At 39.6% G+C, this 20,543-nt stretch overlaps 2 protein-coding genes across 2 annotated transcripts in view; both read left to right on the top strand.

Annotated features, from left to right (window-relative positions):
- The first annotated feature begins 28 nt into the window (after positions 1–28).
- sec13 (SEC13 homolog, nuclear pore and COPII coat complex component) lies at positions 29–9,421 on the top strand. Its single transcript, XM_056260627.1, has 9 exons — positions 29–167; positions 831–875; positions 966–1,081; positions 1,158–1,309; positions 1,398–1,531; positions 2,907–3,040; positions 6,231–6,351; positions 6,631–6,777; positions 9,284–9,421. Exons 1-9 carry the CDS (start codon positions 165–167, stop codon positions 9,392–9,394), a joined length of 963 nt encoding a protein of 320 aa, XP_056116602.1. The 5' UTR covers positions 29–164; the 3' UTR covers positions 9,395–9,421.
- A 2,252-nt stretch (positions 9,422–11,673) lies between these two features.
- Positions 11,674–20,543, top strand: part of grip2b (glutamate receptor interacting protein 2b) — a 217,746-nt gene continuing 208,876 nt past the window's right edge. Inside the window, exon 1 of the mRNA XM_056260616.1 lies at positions 11,674–11,791. Coding sequence (XP_056116591.1) covers positions 11,737–11,791 — 55 coding nt within the window. The 5' untranslated portion in view covers positions 11,674–11,736. The remainder of the gene's footprint in view (positions 11,792–20,543) is intronic.

The raw sequence follows: 20,543 nt of genomic DNA, 5'->3' as shown, positions 1-20,543 counted from the left end.
TTTTCTGTTCCACCCGGAGACTTTAACAGTGGAAACACAGTCCGCTGAGCGGTCAGTCTCTGCCACGTCGGAAATACTATCAGTGTTTTCATTTCTGAAGAGCAGAAGAGCAACTAGAGGCGTTTTTTTAGTTGAAGGAGTTTGTTGGAGGGATATAAGCAAATATGGTGAGTTTTACATTATTGATATTCTCAGATATTTAAGTGCTCGGATTCTATAGTTTCATAATGAATGACCGGATGGAAAATGAAATGCATTTTACATGTCTGATTACGAGATTAAAGCTGTTTAAAGAGCTATTTAGATGTGTTTCGATGTTGAACTCTTTATAAAAACAGCCCTGATAATATATCAAACAATTATCTTTGATTATGTACGTTAACAACATGCTATTTCTGCGATGTTTTGGACCGTTTTCAGTTTTCCACTATTATTATTCTCCGTCAGTTTTAGCTATGTTGGATTAATGAGCTGTCAACTACTTTTTTGTTATATTTACTGCTGTAAATTGATTAAAATATTGTATCCAGTTAATAACTATAATGAGAATATATATATATATATATATATATATATATATATATATATAATATAATTTTATGTAAATAATGATAATAATTTGTTCTCTTTTAAATTCTCTCTTTCAGTGTATTTCAAAGACACTGTACTTTGGTAATTCTATGATTTGAATCTGTATTTTTTAGGGGTATTCACTCGTGATGTCTCTTAGTTTAATCTGATGCACATTACAGTTAAACATCATTAATATGTTTTCGACACATATCAGTTTAACTGACATCTCCGCACATCTGTGGTCTTGTGTGTTTCAGGTTTCGGTCATTAACACGGTGGACACCTCACATGAGGATATGATCGTGAGTATCTCCATCCATCTTGCCTCCATCTTTACTTTTACTGCATCTTTTTCAACATTATATGACTGTGATTTGTGGTTGTGTGTTCAGCATGACGCTCAGATGGATTATTACGGCACCAGACTGGCCACCTGCTCCTCTGATCGCTCTGTGAAGATCTTTGATGTCAAAAACGGAGGGCAGATCCTCGTGGCTGATCTGAGGGGGTGTGTGAAGCGCGCAACTTTAACTAGGGTTTCCGTGGAGTCGATTTTAACTCTAATTCCAATTCTGTTTTGGCAGCCACGAGGGTCCCGTGTGGCAGGTGGCCTGGGCTCACCCCATGTACGGCAACATCCTGGCGTCCTGCTCCTACGACAGGAAGGTGATCATCTGGAAGGAGGAGAACGGCACCTGGGATAAGATGTATGAATACACAGGCCACGACTCGTCCGGTAACTTCACGCTTTTTGATTCTCATATCAAACACTTTGACAGAAATGCATCCCGCTGTGGACAATCACACATTCGCTTCTCCTGCAGTGAATTCTGTGTGCTGGGGACCGTATGACTTCGGGTTGCTTCTGGCCTGTGGCAGCTCAGATGGGGCGATTTCAGTGTTGACCTGTTCTGGAGATGGACACTGGGATATTAAGAAGATCAACAATGCACATACAGTGAGTTTAGCCTTTTATATGAGATTTTAGAATATACATATACAGGGCTCTAATAATTTAATTTAAATTATTTTATTTAAGTATGATTAGCCTTCATGCATTCCAATAAATGGCAACACCTTTGCATTCCCTGGTCAGTTTTGACCTGGTGGAGCGCAAGTTTATAAAATCATAACTTAAAGGGATAGTTCACTTTGAAATTAATTTTTGATATGTTTTAGCTTACCTCAAGGGCATCCAAGTTGTAGGTGTCTTTGTTTCCGCAGTAGTTTCAATTTTGATATTTTTAGGTCAAACCGTTCTTGTCTGTCAGTCATATAATGCAGGTCTATGGTCACCACCTCAAAGAGCATGCACAGAGAAGTCCAAATTAAACATGATTTAATGACTCGTAAATGTAAGTACACATTGATGGCCTAAGACACGAAACGAGCGGTTTGTGTGAGAAAACGAACAGTATTTATATCGTTTTTACCTCTTGTAAACACAGCCACGTCCAAGTGATCTGAGGGCGCGGGCGCTTCGGTCTGTGCATTACAAGAGGTAAAAACGATATAAATACTGTTCGTTTTCTCACACAAACCGCTCGTTTCGTGTCTTAGGCCATCAATGTGTACTTACATTTACGAGTCATTAAATCATGTTTAATTTGGACTTCTCTGTGCATGCTCTTTGAGGTGGTGACCATAGACCTGCATTATATGACTGACAGACAAGAACGGTTTGACCTAAAAATATCAAAATTGAAAATACTGTGGAAACAAAGACACCTACATCTTGGATGCCCTTGAGGTAAGCTAAAACATACCAAAAAATAATTTCAAAGTGAATTATCCCTTTAACTAAAACCATATTTGTATTAAGCACTTCAGTAACACTTTATTTTAGTGTCCTTGTTACACGTTTCATGTTGTCACTGTAGTAGTAATTATAAATTATGCGTAATTACATGCAACTAACCCTAATTATTTCTCAGTACTTTAATGTATAATTACACTGTAACATTGACACTGACATAAAGTGCAACTGAACTTCTCATTAATTAGTAAATGTGCAAAAAATCTACATTTGAGTACAATTTTATTACTGTATTATTACTTTGTCATAGCCTTTTACAATTTTTTTTTTTAACTACAGCAAGAAAGAAATATTGCAGAAAAGATGCAAAAACATTATTAATGAGAATTTTTATATAGGTGCCTGATCTGTATAGGCTCTTTGGGAAATTATAAATCCAATATTTGATTATTTGAATGCTGATTGACATGCAATAAAGAGGCTTCAGTCGAGTATGTCATACAAGACTGGCGAAATGTATTGTACTTCCTGTTATTTGAGTTTTTTTTTTACATGGTTTCTCTGGTGTTTGTGGCAGATCGGCTGTAACGCTGTGAGTTGGGCCCCAGCTGTTGTCCCAGGGAGTCTTATTGAGCAGCCAACAGGACAGAAGCCCAACTACATCAAGAGATTTGTGTCTGGAGGCTGTGACAATCTGGTCAAGCTGTGGAAGTGAGTGCACTCCTTATTTTAGAGCGCACAGTGACGAGCACCTGCTGTCAGCTACTACTCTTGGTCATAAATAGACCCACATTTTTATATATATATATATATACATTGTGCTGATAGTGCTTCATTCTTACTGTTTCTGACAGCATTATCAAATAAGCCAATAATATGTAATGTGCCCTAATTATACTATTTTAAATAATTTCAGCCCTCTACAATGCAAATAAATCACTCGCACATGTGACTAAATCTTCACTTTGGGCGACTAAAATAATGTCTATCATTAGCTGGCCATTAGATAATTATCATTATCATTAGTTTAGCATAGATATATTTTCACTCTGACTAAGCGCATGAGTTCGCTCTCCTTCAAGTGATTCTGTCCTATTTCAGTTCAGCTCAATGGATGTGCAGGGTACCTGTATCCGTTCTCACACACACACACACGCAAAGAGAGAGAGCGAGAGTCTTGCATAACCACGCAATATCAACGTGCTACTTTTAAACCCTACTTTTTTTTTTACCCTGCACATTTTTTTGCATTTTCCTGTCAAAATAGCGGAGTTCATTCGGAATAATTCAGCTTTTAAGAACAAGTTTTAGTTCTAATTACTAAAGTTCTATCATTAAGTGCTTGATTATAATAATATCACAATATAAAGCTTGACGGACTGATGTTAAGAGTGTACGTTCAGATATTTAAAAAGCTATGCCATTTTACAAAGATAAGCTGATTAGGTGGAATCATATATATATATATATATACACTCACCGGCCACTTTATTAGGTACCCCATGCTAGTAACGGGTTGGACCCCCTTTTGCCTTCAGAACTGCCTCAATTCTTCGTGGCATAGATTCAACAAGGTGCTGGAAGCATTCCTCAGGGAGTTTGGTCCATATTGACATGATGGCATCACACAGTTGCCGCAGATTTGTCGGCTGCACATCCATGATGCGAATCTCCCGTTCCACCACATCCCAAAGATGCTCTATTGGGTTGAGATCTGGTGACTGTGGAGGCCATTTTAGTACAGTGAACTCATTGTCATGTTCAAGAAACCAATTTGAAATGATTAGAGCTTTGTGACATGGTGGAAGTAGCCATCAGAGGATGGGTACATGGTGGCCATAAAGGGATGGACATGGTCAGAAACAATGCTCAGGTAGGCCGTGGCATTTAAACGATGCCCAATTGGCACTAAGGGGCCTAAAGTGTGCCAGGAAAACATCCCCCACACCATTACACCACCACCACCAGCCTGCACAGTGGTAACAAGGCATGATGGTTCCATGTTCTCATTCTGTTTACGCCAAATTCTGACTCTAACATCTGAATGTCTCAATAGAAATCGAGACTCATCAGACCAGGCAACATTTTTCCAGTCTTCAACTGTTCAATTTTGGTGAGCTCTTGCAAATTGTAGCCTCTTTTTCCTATTTGTAGTGGAGATGAGTGGTACCCGGTGGAGTCTTCTGCTGTTGTAGCCCATCCGCCTCAAGGTTGTGCGTGTTGTGGCTTCACAAATGCTTTGCTGCATACCTCGGTTGTAACGAGTGGTTATTTCAGTCACTGTTGCCCTTCTATCAGCTCGAACCAGTCTGGCCATTCTCCTCTGACCTCTGGCATCAACAAGGCATTTCCGCCCACAGAACTGCCGCTCACTGGATGTTTTTTCTTTTTCGGACCATTCTCTGTAAACCCTAGAGATGGTTGTGCGTGAAAATCCCAGTAGATTAGCAGTTTCTGAAATACTCAGACCAGCCCTTCTGGCACCAACAATCATGCCACGTTCAAAGTCACTCAAATCACCTTTCTTCCCCATACTGATGCTCGGTTTGAACTGCAGGAGATTGTCTTGACCATGTCTACATGCCTAAATGCACTGAGTTGCCGCCATGTGATTGGCTGCTTAGAAATTAAGTGTTAACGAGCAGTTGGACAGGTGTACCTAATAAAGTGGCCGGTGAGTGTATATATATATATATTAAATAGTATATCTGCCTGGCGAGTAAACAAGAAAATCTACTCTTTCTCTGCTCTGATTGGTCAAATGACCCAGTCTGCGGTGATTGGTCTACTCTGCTCTGATTGGTCAGATGGCCCAGTCTGTTGTGATTGGTCTACTCTGCTCTGATTGGTCAGATGGCTCAGTCTGTTGTGATTGGTCTACTCTGCTCTGATTGGTCAGATGGCCCAGTCTGTTGTGATTGGTCTCCTCTGCTCTGATTGGTCAGATGGCCCAGTCTGTTGTGATTGGTCTACTCTGCTCTGATTGGTCAGATGGCCCAGTCTGTTGTGATTGGTCTACTCTGATTGGTCAGATGGCCCAGTCTGCGGTGATTGGTCTACTCTGCTCTGATTGGTCAGATGGCCCAGTCTGTTGTGATTGGTCTACTCTGCTCTGATTGGTCAGATGGCCCAGTCTGCGGTGATTGGTCTACTCTGCTCTGATTGGTCAGATGGCCCAGTCTGCGGTGATTGGTCTACTCTGATTGGTCACGTGGCCCAGTCTGTTGTGATTGGTCTACTCTGCTCTGATTGGTCAGATGGCCCAGTCTGCGGTGATTGGTCTACTCTGATTGGTCAGATGGCCCAGTCTGTTGTGATTGGTCTACTCTGCTCTGATTGGTCAGATGTCCCAGTCGTTTGTGATTGGTCTGCTCTGCTCTGATTGGTCAGATGGCCCAGTCTGTTGTGATTGGCCTACTCTGCTCTGATTGGTCAGATGGCCCAGTCTGTTGTGATTGGTCTCCTCTGCTCTGATTGGTCAGATGGCCCAGTCTGTTGTGATTGGTCTCCTCTGCTCTGATTGGTCAGATGGCCCAGTCTGTTGTGATTGGTCTACTCTGCTCTGATTGGTCAGATGGCCCAGTCTGCGGTGATTGGTCTACTCTGATTGGTCAGATGGCCCAGTCTGCGGTGATTGGTCTACTCTGCTCTGATTGGTCAGTTGGCCCAGTCTGTTGTGATTGGTTTACTCTGCTCTGATTGGTCAGATGGCCCAGTCTGCGGTGATTGGTCTACTCTGCTCTGATTGGTCAGTTGGCCCAGTCTGTTGTGATTGGTCTACTCTGCTCTGATTGGTCAGATGGCCCAGTCTGCGGTGATTGGTCTACACAACAGACTTTCTTTCAGGAGGCAATAACTTTATTTGTCAAATTATGTACTCACATTCATACTTTCTTCCCAGAGAAGAGGATGGCCAGTGGAAAGAGGACCAGAAGCTGGAGGCACACAGTGATTGGGTGAGAGATGTTGGTTGGGCTCCTTCCATTGGTCTACCCACCAGCACAATCGCCAGCTGCTCACAGGTAATCACAGCCAAGTGCTTTACTCTTAATATTCTACTGTGGGACTCTTCCAGTATCAATGTGAATAATAATTGTGGTAAAAACATACAAAAACAATTTAAGTAAATTGAATACATTTTTATTTTATTCCTGTCGCTCAAACAATAGAACATAGCAGTAGCAACGCCAAAGTGGTTTGATTTCTTTGGCAATGCTTTTGTTAAAATGGTTTGTATAATGGTGTTTGCAAAATGCATAAATCTATTATATTATGTTATTTCATATTATATTATTCCATAGGATGGTCGTGTGTTTATCTGGACGTGTGACGACCCAGCCGGTAACACCTGGACGGCCAAACTTCTCCACAAGTTCAATGACGTGGTGTGGCACGTGAGCTGGTCCATCACAGGAAACATCCTGGCTGTGTCAGGAGGGGACAACAAAGTACGTACCTGTCAAATATGACCCTAGAATTTGAATTTAATGTCATCATTCATTCACCCTCTTATTTACTGTCATCATTCATTCACCCTCTTATTTACTGTCACTTTTGATTAATTTAATGCCTAACATGTTGAATAAAAGTATACATTTTATACTAACCCCCATCGTTTGAACCGTAATGTACATCTCCGAAACTACTAAAAATGACTTTTGTTTTATCATTTATTGTAGCAAATTAAATAAAAATGGTTAAAGTAGGAACTAAAACAATAGTGTAGTTTAAAAAAGCTTTTGAATATTTATTTATAAAATATTTTATAATTTTAATTTTATCCACCAATATTATTATAATGAGCAGTGTTTACCCAAATATATTTTACTTGCATACTATTTTTTGCTTTTTAATACATGAAGTTTTGAATCAGTTCATTAAAATGGACAGTTTAAACTACACCTTTTTTGCTATTGAAGTTTAAATAGCAGGCGGTAATAGACGGTTTTAACTCCCTCATTTACAAGGATGGATCATCAAACTAGTCTAATGACAAATAAAAAGCACACTTAAATCATTGTGATATTAAGGCTGTATATATTTAGTGTGCGGCAAACTCAAACATGACTCAACCGGTCACCAACTAAAGGACAGGCCGTGACTGTGCTTGGACATTGTGATTCATTTACTTTTCACCATGAAACTAATGTTGACACTCTTTGGCTCTCGTCCCATGGGATTACGGAGGAAAGATGCTTCCGTTGCTTCTCATGTGGGCAGCGATTTACCCAGCATCACTACTCGTTTCACAGTGAACTCTCAGGTTCAGGAGTTAATGACTGAGGTTATATCACCCAGCACTCGGCCCGGCGTGAGGGAATCCGTCCCCGACATCACCGCTTATTTAAATAGAGACTCCGGGTTGTTGCGCTTTCGGTGAGATGCTCTGCCTTGTAATTATTCACTGCGGCAAGCGGCGGGTCGAGCCATTTACCCGCCGACGAACATGCCATTATCTGATGCATTTATAAAACAGACAGCTTAATAACGCAAAAGGGCTTTGAAAATACACGCAGGTTAAATACAGTCCTCTCTAGGTGCTTCTAGGGAGCTAAAGTAGGCACTTTTTTGTTTTGTTGTTAGATTTATTTTTAACTAATGGTGTGTACGCAGTGTTTCTTGAAGGTGTTTTTGATTCCTTGTTAGCTGGCCGTAATCATCTTACACTGAAAAATATTGTGTAAATGGCAAGTATCAACATGGAATTTTAAAAAGTATTTTCTTGTAAAACGTACTCAAATAACCTTTGTTTTATTTAAAACTACAAAAATCTTTTTTTTTACTAAGTAGATGAGCTTTGGGGTGTGTTCACATTTGTTGTTCGGGTTCTCTTGGCTCTTTTGTTCCGGACCAAAAAAAGAAAATGATACATTGTTCGCACTTGGCCTGTTTGGTCTGATTAAAATGAACCCTGGTGCGATTGCTCTGTTTTAGTGCGGTTCATTTGAATAAGTGTGAACGCTGCAATCCGAACCCCGGTGCCACCAAACAAGAGGACCGAGAGACCCCTGTAAAGATGGGTCTCGGTCCACTTCCAAACAAACTCTGCTCAATGTTGTGTTCATATTTCATTCGAGCCGCACCAAAGACATCTAAACGAAAACAAAAACAGGACATGATGTCATAAGGTACGACCCTAAAAAGGACAGGATGATCAAGAATACCTGTTTTTTCTCATCATAGTCATGATGCTGCCGATCACAGTTTGGTACAGGCATCAGGCACAGCAGATTTGTGTGTGTATGTGTGTGTGACGGGGGGATTCCTGACGCTGTTTTGACTCCTTTACACATTTTATAAGCTCTTCACGAGTTCTCAGCTGGTCAGAATACCATCATATGTATCTACGCACATACAATATTTAGCATTTAATGAGTGCATTTAGCCCATCACACAGCATTAATTTGGGTGTTCAGCACAAAATATACGTAATAAAAGCCGACCAATCAGGTTGTGAACGTATCACTATTCCTTTAGGTTCGGTATCTTTAGTTTCGGTGATAAAAATGCCAATCTGACACCTTTAGTCCTATATTTTGCGTCTGAACTTGCCGAACATCCAAAACACTGCTGTGTGCTGGGCTAAATGCACTCGCTGTATGTGCGTAGCCTGCAAATAATGGTATTTTGACCAGCTGAGAACTCGTGAAGAGCTTATAAAATGTGTAAAGGAGTCAAAACAGCGGCAGGAATCCCTCCGTCACACACACACACACACACACAGATCTGCTGCGAGGAGACGCGGTTCTGATGCTTCTAACAGAGTAATCGCACCGGAGTTCATTTTAATCCAACCAAACATGCCAAGTGTGAACACACCCTTAGATTGCCTCACTGACACTGGAACTGGAAGACGTGATGCTTCCTTTTACCTAACAGCGTTTTTAAAGGGCTCATTCAAGCACTAAAGAAATGACGTCATTCACATTGTTTCCCATTGACTTTTGCTCATAGGTGACCCTGTGGAAGGAGTCAGTGGACGGACAGTGGGCCTGTATCAGTGACGTCAACAAAGGCCAGGGAGCCGTGACCTCCATCACAGACAGCCAACAGAACGAGCAGTGAAGCCCATCTCCTCTCTCTCGCCTCCAGTCAGACCGGGGCGACACCCTTCTGCCCTCAAAGACTTTCCTCCAACGTTAGAAGTGCATCTCACTCCCAGGCGGCAGAACCAAAATCGAAACATTTTTTTTCAACTCGACCCTGATTTTTCGATCATTTCAATTGGTTAATTTACAGACCAGATGTTTGAGCTGATTTGTATTGTTTGTAAAGATTCTTAACATGTCAATTATTTTGAGAAGAAAAAAATTATGATAAATGAAAGCTGATTCAAATATATTGGACACATTGGACATTAGTGTGTTTCAGGACCTGGACGAACATTGAAGAATAAAGTTTTCTACACTAAACTATAACTAACTGTTTATTAGTATTATATTACATTGTATAATATAATTATTTACAATATATTCATTGTGTGTGTGTGTGTGTATATATATATATATATATATATACACACACACACATATATATATATATATATACACACACACACATGCACATATACATATAGTATGTGTATATATATATATAACAATTTGTTATTAATACCATATAAAATATCTCACACGGCAATCATTTTAATGAACTTGGTGCTCTTTGGCATTTTTCCGAAAGTTTTTACGTATTTTATTCGTATGAATTAGCCATCAATTTGCCAAAACATAAAATAGTTCTGAATTGCCATATGAGTGTTGGAATTAAATTGGTTGTTAACAGCATTTCATGTTGACTTCGAACCATATTTCAAAATGCAATACCTGGAGCACTATTAAACAACTAATTCATGAGTAAAACTGTTCATCACCTGCATAATCTGTCAAGCAAACATGCAGTCCAAACATCCAGCGTGACTGTACCATGGCAGTTGTTTCCATTACTGTCAGATGAAATCATCCCTCAGTTACAGATTTTGGTGGAGTTGCCCAAGGGTTCAGGAGATCAACGCGGAGCTGCCAACCCTCCTTCGGCCTCCAGTTATGAGTTTACATCTGGGATGGTGAAAAACCTTCGTTTGTGTGCCAGCCTCTAACTAGACAGCCTCTAACAAGAGAAGTGTCACTTAGAATAATGTGTTGATATTTTTTAGAGGAATGCGTATTTTCACAACTGGGTTACACATCAGCTTAGCGCTTGTGGTTTGCAGTTCTGACATGTTCCTTACTCGTATTACAAACTGAAAGCCAAAATCACTCATCTTCAGTATGTTTCACCATCATTTTTCAATACACAGTTCTCATTTTTCTTTTACATTCTTTTTGTATTTTCCAGTGACCTAGTCAAAACTTGCAGACTGATATTATTTAAGTTTTAACCCTGTACACTGTATAAAAAAAAGAAAAAGAAAAAAAAAGTTGCCACCTTAAATTTACTATCAACTTTGGATGTTTAAGTCATTTCAACTTAAATTACATTAAACTGACTTAAAAATGAGTTAAATCTTGTATAACTAAAAAGTTGAAAATCACTTAACTTAACGAGTTAAAGCAATGTAAAAATCTATGTTGTCATAAGTTATTGATCATATAATTTGTGACATATAACTTTTTTTTTACTTCCAATTCACATATATCATTATTTGAATTAATTTGTAATAATTAAAATGAACTTTTTAAAAAACAATTCCATTTTTATCAAATTTTTATTATTAAATTCAATATTTAATTATTTAATAAATTACATAAAAAAAATAGTGCATTAAATATAGTGGAAACATAGTGAATTGTTTGTATAATTTAATTGTAGTATTTGTTGTACTGGCTTTAAGATGAAACCAATTTAAAAATCCTCACTTTTACTACATTGCAGCAGGGAATATAGGCTATAGCCTACACATGCAATTTTCTTATTGGAAAATATAGTTTTATTATTTAAGAAAAAGTTGAAAATGTTTTCATAAAGTAAGAAAAGTAATGTTTAAAATCTTTTATATTTCTGCTAAAAGTACCATAATACAATATTTTGTATTATAATCTTTTAAATATAATCCATATGACTATGTTAATCATAGCGTAGTGAATGGCAGCATCCGTGGCTGCTCCTCAGAGCCCGTCAGAAGGTAAGGGTTAACCCGTTCGCTGTGGCATATTGCGTGGATCTGAGAGTGTGCCGGCGGTCCACGCGTTCACACACTTTGGAGAGGCGGTGACACTCCGTGAGTCATTTGCGCTCCGGTCTCAGGAGTGACAGCTGATGCCCGCTCATGGACCACTGCATGAACACCACAGGATCTGTCCACGATACACCTGATCACCGACACTATTCCCTATAACCATCATCATCGTTACAAACCAGCGTCCGTTTCTGCTTCTCTCCGCATAACGCATTACTCTTAGTTATTTGCCATGCCAAGCTGGAGGAGAAACCTGACTTTTTGCCTGCAGAGAATGCACGACGAAGGTAAGTGAACTGATGTCACCACTTATGAATCGAGTTTCGTGCGTACCATCGGTTCTGACGTTAGATGCGCAAATGTTAGCTCTGACAATATGAAGTGGCATGTGTTTTGTATCTATAATGATGTCTAAAATTATGTTCCAAGCTAATTGTGTAGTGCCCCAGGACAAAGCCTTGAGGTTCCCCTCGATAAATGTTGGGTGATTCCTATTGTGCAGTACTTTTTCATGTCTTAATATAATGGATAAATTATAATGTTTAAATATGGAAATCGCATTTTTATTCTATAACACTATCACTATCACTATGAAATGAACATTGTGTGACTTTTAAATAATTAAACTTTAAATTAAGTGGATGTTGTCATTTTTGACATGTCCATAATGCAACTTGTAACATGAAAACATCAAAATATTTCAAGCTAAACATAATATATTTGCAAAATATATTTGATATTTGGTAATTCATTTATACTTTATGATACATTTTTATTATACTTTATAATATAATTAACAATATATATATAATTTATAGAACCCTGTTGAAAATAAGCAAGTTGTAATTCATAAAGTTGAAGCATCCAATCTTGACCAGAACATGTTTCTAAACTCTTGTATACCCTTTTTAAATAAATGCTGCCTTAAATTACAACACAATAATTTTTATTTAATTGTAAATTTCAGAGTTGCCAGGTATTGCTTAACAGGAATGACCCCCATAGTCCATAGCCTGGAGGTATTCATGAGCTCCTAAACCACGTCCAAGGCTAAATGAGTTTTGCCCCAGTACATAGCCTTGAGGCACTCCTCGGCATCTTGATCAGCGATGTTCAAAATAATATTGTAATGCAGCTGGTGATGTTTTTTTTAATCGAAGTTGAATGGCTGAATGTTCATTGCCCAGGGGAGAGATTTTGAGTCACTTAACTTGCCTCAACTCTCTTTATCTCGTGCGTAGAAGATCTCATGAACTGTGCCTGAAGAGAGCTGATAATGTCAGAGATGTTGTGTGAACCCATTGCATTGCAGATGCTTTTAAAATTGAAGTTGATCACAATCAGTAATCGACATAAGTTACTTGGTAATAAACACAGTTGGTCACCTCTGACCAAAAATGTTGTTGAAACATTTAGAAGAACAAGGAGAAAATTGCATTCATATTCTGTTTTTCTATCTCTCATGCAGGAGTTTAATCCTCTTATCAGAATTTGAATTCCAAGACTCAAGATCCCATTAATCATAAGAACCCAGTTAAATTAGAATAGCGAGGAGGATGAATTTGCAGTTTATCGACAGAGTGTGCATTTGGAGGAAGTTGTTGCACTGATAGAGCGTTGCCTGATCATATCTGGTAGTGGCTGCGGCTGCATATCTGGACAGAATCCCACGCTTCGCTCCAGCAGAATTGATTGTTGCTGCATGACTGCTTAAAAACCTTGAACTGAGATCTGCACCAGGGTTTTGTCCATTTGCTTTTTAAATTCTGATGAACCGTCCTGTTAGGTTTTTGTGTGTGTGTGTGTGTGTGTGTGTGTGTGTGGGTGTTATTTCATCAATGAGGCCCTGTATGCTATAGGATTTGAAATGGCACTCCAGAAATATTTCCTCTGTCTTGTGTCTCAGAGCGGGACGAGGTCAGAGGGCAGAATGCTCATTTGCCCTCCGCTATAGAGCCGTCATCTTCCTCCTCCTATTTTTAGAGAGCTCTGGAATCGCATGTATGTTAAATATCAAAGGGTTGTGCCCTGTTGCTGAAGTCCAGTCATAGCAAACATAGTTTGACAAACCACAGAAAGATTGTCTCAACCTTCTGAAGTCAACACTTTTTTTTATGGCTTGTTTTGAAAATGTTATTATGAAGGCAGTCATATAAGGTTATATGTGTTTGTCAAAATGCATATGTTTTCTTTTGAACACTGCAAGCCTCAAATGAAACATGAGCAGAACAAATATCTATGTAAAACATTTGTGAATCCAGTGCATTAAATTAAATTAAATTTTGAATACAACAGTTTACATAAGGATAGCTTCATTTACTTTGGTATTTACTTTACAAATCCATCTAGCGGTTCTGGCTAATGTAACGGACGTAGGTCAGTAAGAGCTGTGTGTGTAAACCTCACTCCCTTGGTCTCAAGAGGAGAGCTAGCGACTAGTGTAGGGGCTGCGGTCTTTAGCGTCCTTGTTTGCGCACACGCCTCCCATGCCGGAGTCCTGCTCAGAGCGGGTAGAGTAGCGGTTACACTAAGAAATCAATCATTTAAACTTTTTATGCTATTTTTGTTTTTTGCATGGAATTCAATCTATGTAAGAATGGCTTATGAATGCTTAACATAGATTTCTTTTTTGCTCTATGACCACCTGACTTTGCCTAGAGTCAATAACAAATAAGTGTGCCAGGTTCTTAGACATGTACTCTTGGTATTCATGATGGTTTTGAAAAACTTGTATACCATTTTCAAGAAAAGTTCAAATTTAATGAAAAATTATTATTATTTTTATATATATATATATATATATATATATATAAAAATTATTATTATTTTTATATATATATATATATATATATATATATATTCAAATAGGCCTATAGTCAATATTAAATTAATTGAATTACATTTAATAAAATAAATTGAGAATTCATAAATATTATGTTTTTGGGGAGTTGCACCACATGACATTTTACAACCAAAACCAACCTGAGACCTTTTGACCTTAATTTGAGACCTGAAAGTTGTGATGTTTTGCAGGAGACAATGATGATATCATTTTCGGTTTTCCCTGCATGTTGTTCGTATACCTTTTGATTTGGTGAACAAATGTATTTCTTTTTTAAATGGGTGGAGCTTGACCTAGTCATGTTTAGGAATAGGGTTATTGGGTAGGGTTAGGGTGTGGCTGAACCTCCAAGCTCCTCCCATTAAGCCCAGAGAGGGGCGGGGCCTCCGCTAGACATCAAGGCTGCGTCCATTCTGTGATAGTTGAGCTAGAAAAATAAATATGGCATCTGCAAGTTGCGGCTGGTCATCGGTTTGTGTGTAAATGTACAATGTTTTCCACTTATGATGTCATATCTAGCGAGAAATTGCTATTGTAGTCATTAAATATTCACTTAGTTTTCACCATAGCTCGCTCTGGCAACAAGTCAGTTGTACATTTTCAGCTGGCTTTGTCTGCAGTCACCAGCATATATCTGCAAAACTGTTGCTCTTTGTGTTATTATGGCTTATCAAATGAGCCCTTTGAGGTCGAATACACACTTAAATATTAAAGTATCAAAGACTGAGGCCATCAACTCTACACTACAAACCCCAAACTCCAGTCAAATTCATTTTAAGTTCTCCATTTTTCAGTGTTTCCCATCTATTTTCAGAAGCGATCACGATAGCGTGCCCAATTTGCATAATCTACTTTGGTGCCACACTTTACAAATCCCTCTGGCTAACATACTGTTCCTCACAATTCACTGATTTTACAAACGACACTAGCGACATCAGGCCTTCATCACATCAGTGTCTGTGCTCAACCTGAAAACGTGGCAATACACAGTGGCAATACACTTCCCTCGCTTAATTCGCCTAAATCTGCCCTCATGCCATGGCACAACAAGCCCACGACGCCTCTTCAACTCTCATCCTCAGAAGCACTTGATCTTCCATTATAAATATATTCAGAGCGGTAATGAAGAGATGTGTTGCATGCTATCTTATGAATGAAAATTAGGACTAAATGCAATGATAAAACACTCCCCAAAGACGTTTATATCACGGACGGATTAGTTGTGAACGTCTCGTAAACACATATTCTGTAATGGGCTATAAGAGGTTAGTATTATAGTACAGTACAGAAAGTAAGCAGAAAGAAAAACTGAACGGTATTTTCCTTAACCCTCAATATATAATATAATATAATATAATATAATATAATATAATATAATATAATATAATATAATATACACTGAAAAATTTAAGGAAGAAACTTTTTTTAAAGTACAATCAACTTGGATGTTTAAGTCATTTCAACTTAAATTACATTAAACAGACTTTAAAAAAATGAGTTGAATCTTGTATTACTAGTAAAAAAGTTTGAAATTGCTAAACTAATTTTGATGAGTTAAAGCAATGTAAAAACACATGTTGTCATAACTTATTGATCATTTTGTTTACAGTGTGATTAATATAATATAATATAATATAATATAATATAATATAATATAATATAATATAATATAATATAATATAATATAATATAATATAATAATGAAGTCTGAGGATGCTGGTTAATTTTGGATTCTCATTAGACATGGTCATCCATAAAGCTCTTGGGTTTTTCTCAATTCAAATCTTTTGTGGTTCACATAATCAGTTTCGGTCAACTGATTAACTCTAATGAGAATGTTTATGGTTCATTTGCTTTTCATGGCAGTAATTTCTCATATTCATTTTATAGAATGAAATCGCTTCATGCATTTAAGCAACGGAAACAATAGATATTTTAATGACTTTTACCTCAACTAGGATGCTCCATGGTGTCACAAATGTGCAATATTTCTCGCATTAAGCTACTGAAATTAATAAATGTAAAACAATATGTGTTGTGTTTCATGAGAAAGAGAAAGTCATACAGGGTATTAAGGGTAAAAACGTTTATTTTTACTTCAACTTTAGATCCACATGCCTCGCATGCCTATACATGGGCTTCACAGAAAATCTGGACTGGACTGAATGATTTTTCTTTTAATAAATCGGTTTATGCAGTTCACAAAACTGCATTATTCATTAACGAATCCGATTCCAATTCACTGAATCAGTGATCCGCAGTTATAGCTCACTGAATTAAATTCAGAAACATTCTTATTTAAATCACCTTTTCTCTTTTTTTGGAACGACATAAGGGTTAGTAAATGATCTGAATATTCATGGCTGAACTAAGCTTTTATTTTTGGATCCTGAATGATAATTATGTTATATTAGTAATTTTTTCATGAAGAGATGGAATAGCCCTACATTTTTCTCTGAATCTTTTTTTTTTTTTTTTTCATAATTACCATATTCGCATTGATGCTGGCCAGATTCTTCCTAATCATGGGTGTGCTTCAGCATGTGGCAAAGTGCTTAATTAATTAGCTTGGCTCGTTTTTCCTGAGCCCGACATTTTGCCAGATTGTCCCACAGGCTTGTGTGCCTATCAAGCATATAACAGTCTGGATCATCAAAGAAATATGATTCACAACCATTAATGTAGCTTGCTTTGGTCATAGGCTATCTTCATACTTATTTCCCTTTCAGAGCATCATGGGAAGGGAGGGGTAGATGGGCGGGATATATACGACCACAACCTCAAAACAGACTGTGTTGAATGCGGTTTGCCGTGACTCCGCGTTAAGTGACATGCGTGCAAGCAGCATTAGCTAATCATCATCTAGGTCACTCATTGGAATTGTGGGTAATGTGATTTGATGACTCACCCAAGCAGAAAAAACAGCTTCGTTTTTCAATCCGTTATGCCATTGTGAAGTATAACACATAAAGCTGGGAAATTTCCTGTCAGGATTGTGCCTGTTTCTTTCCCATGAGTGGTTTGGTTTGGTACTGTCAGTGTTTTTGTGACAGTGAATGTTGCTCACCATGACTAACCCGGCTCGGACTTGACATTGTGATGAGCGACACCGATGGCTGATCTACAGTGCTTTCATACACACACTATCTGGCTTGCTCGGTGTGCGCAGTAAAGCCTGCTGGGGCCTGAATGCTCTGAGAGGCAGTGGCCCGTAAACGCAGACGACCAAAGGAAGGGCAGCTCCTGAGAAAGACAGCCTGCCGTTCATCACTTAGTCAGAGTTGTGGGGTTCAGCTAGTTCACAAACATACGCCGGTGCTCTTTTACTGTGACAACTGCAGCCTTTTATGATGAGTTGCAGCATTTAACCTTTTAATGATTTGTTGCTTGTATTGTCTTCAGAAACAAAGAGTTTTTCTGTTAGACATTTATTGTAAACGAGAATAACATCTTTCTTAACCCCACTGCACATTTATTGGTTTATTTTGTTGAAGCCATGCAGAAAAACAGCATTTCCTAAACATAGGGTCGAGGTTAGGATAGCCAGATTAGCCACATTAGCACCTGCTTACATAGATTCAACAAATTCCATTAATGTTAATACAAAATAATGTGCTTGTGTGGAACCACTGTCCATAATTAAATTGAGTAAGTTTAAAGAGTCATTTTTTTGAGTGACAAGTTAAGTTAATTAAATGCAGTACAATAGTGTTTTGGTGGTAAAAGAAATATATGTGTGTTACTTTAACAAAACATACTTGGGTAAAAATAACAGAGCCACAAAACAATTTTTTTGAGTGTAGGGTCGAGGTTAGCATATAGCCAGATTAGCCACATTAGCACCTGCTGCAGTAACTACACCAGATACGCTTCAAAAAAACATTTCAGTATTTCATTATATTAGTAGAGTGCACAATTCCTTTTTGGAAAGTCTTAAATTCATTAAACTACTTATTTTTCTTTAACCTTTAAGGGCTAGTTCACCCAAAAAATGAATCAATTAACCAGCTAACAAAAATGTTTTGCTAACATTCCCATTATTTATTCTCTGAACATTCAGTTTTTGAAATGTTTTAAAAACGTTTTTTCTTGGTTTTGCGAACATTAAGGGCACAAATCAATTTGACAATTTTGCAAACATTATGGGAATGTTACCTTTGTGTTTTCTCTGAACGCTCTGAAACAGGTAAACGCTTACATCCAACTAAACATTTCAGGAAAAATGTTCCATGAAAGATGTATAATTAATGTTTTCGATTCATCTATCATTTTGAGAACTTTTTATAGACCAGAAAATCAGCGCTACTGGAATAACGTTTGTTCATAACTAAGATAACTTTGCCAGAACGTTAGAGCATTCCTTATTAGCTGGGTATTTATCCTCATGTTGTACCAAACAGATACGACTTTCATTATTCAGAACACAAATGTAGACATTTTTAATGAAATCTGAGAGTTCCCTTTCGTTGTCACTCCGAGTTCCGTCGGATGACGACGAATGGGGTTTTCGCTTAGAAAGCCAATCGACTTCGAGTACTACAAAACGAGCCAATGGCAAAGAAATGCCATGGGTCTGCGGAATTTGCATAGCGTAACTCCGCCTCACCTCGTGGGTATTTAAGGAGGACGCTGGCAGCAAATAGGCATGTTTTCGCTTCGGAGCCAAGGTGATCCTTCGCTCCACAAGCCATTCCTGTACTGTCAGTTCTGCAGACGAGCGAGATTCTCTGGTGTTGGTGTGACGGCGATCTCCGGCGAGGACGCGCTTCCTGCTTTTCTGTCCGTGATTCGACAGCGAGTGTGTTTCTCCCCGGGCGCTTCAACACAGTCAGAGTTTCTTTTTCTCACAAAAGAGCTTGCACGCGGCACGTCTTTTTAAAGATGCCTCGCCCGTGCACTTCTGGTTGCGGTAGACTCGTTGATGACTCTGATGGGCACGAGTGGTGCATAGTGTGTTTGGGCGTTAATCACGCTAGAGCAGCACTCGTGGATGACTCATGTTCTCTCTGTGGGAACATGACCATCGCAGCATTACGATCAAGACTCGGTGATCTCGCAAGAGTGAGGGTCCCCTCATCCACACCCCGATCTACTGACTCTAGAAATAGAGCTAGTACTTCGGCTGGTGGCCAGGGTGATCTGAGGATGACGGTTTGGAACAAAGCGCCGACTATCAGTCCGTGCCCAGCCGCATCCTCTCCAGTGCTGCAACCCGTGAGTGTTCGGGGGATTCCGGCGGGATCATCTTCGGGTGTCCCGCGGGTTTCCTTTGACGCTCCAGAGGATGACGCGATGTCTATCGCAGCATCACAAGGTGGGTCTGAGTCTTCTGGAAGTGAAGACTCATCACAGCTGCCACCTTCGGGTGTGAATACAGTTGTGCTAGAGTCTGATCCAGAGATGACGGCCATGCTGTCTCGAGCCGCCGCGAGCATCGGGTTAGAGTGGAACCCTCCGCCCTGCCCCGAGCGCTCGCGGCTGGATGACTGGTATTTGGGTCAGGCTGCGGACCCCCGTCCGCGTCAGGCCCCGATACCTTTCTTCCCGGACGTGCATGATGAGATCTCGAAGTCCTGGAAGACTCCCATGTCTTCCCGTGACCGCTCGCTGATTTCATCCGCCTTTCCTCCCCTCGATGAGGCCGCTGCCCGTGGGTACACTGGGCTCCCCCCGGTTGAACGCTCTGTTGCGATGCTACTGTGTCCTCAGAGCGCTTCTTCTCGTGGTGAGCCTAAGCACCCATCCAAAGCCTGTATGTACTCGTCTGCGTTAGTGGCGAAGTCCTACAGAGCTGCGGGACAGGCAGCCGCCTCTTTGCATGCCATGGCCATTCTGCAGGTCTACCAGGCCCAGATGCTCAGGGACATGCACGAGGGCAGGACAGACCCGGGGCTCTTCAATGAGCTGCGCGCCGCCACCGACCTTGCTCTCCGAGCGACGAAGGTGACCGCACGCTCCCTGGGTTTGGTGATGTCCACAGCCGTGGTCCAGGAGAGACACCTCTGGCTTAATCTTGCTGATGTGGAGGATGCCGAGCGGTCCCGGCTGCTCGACACCCCCATATCGCAAGATGGCCTTTTCGGCGGTGCAGTCGAGGATTTTGCCCAACAGTTCTCGACTGCCCAGAAACAGACTGAGGCTATTAAGCACATTCTGCCCCGACGGCCCGCTGCTGCCTCCACTCAGCCGACCGGGCA

This window comes from Rhinichthys klamathensis, unplaced genomic scaffold (assembly GCF_029890125.1).
Source record: "Rhinichthys klamathensis goyatoka isolate OS25496 unplaced genomic scaffold, OSU_Roscu_1.1 h1tg000009l_1, whole genome shotgun sequence".
Lineage (NCBI taxonomy): Eukaryota > Metazoa > Chordata > Actinopteri > Cypriniformes > Leuciscidae > Rhinichthys > Rhinichthys klamathensis.
This window is presented reverse-complemented; position numbering and strand designations above follow the sequence as displayed.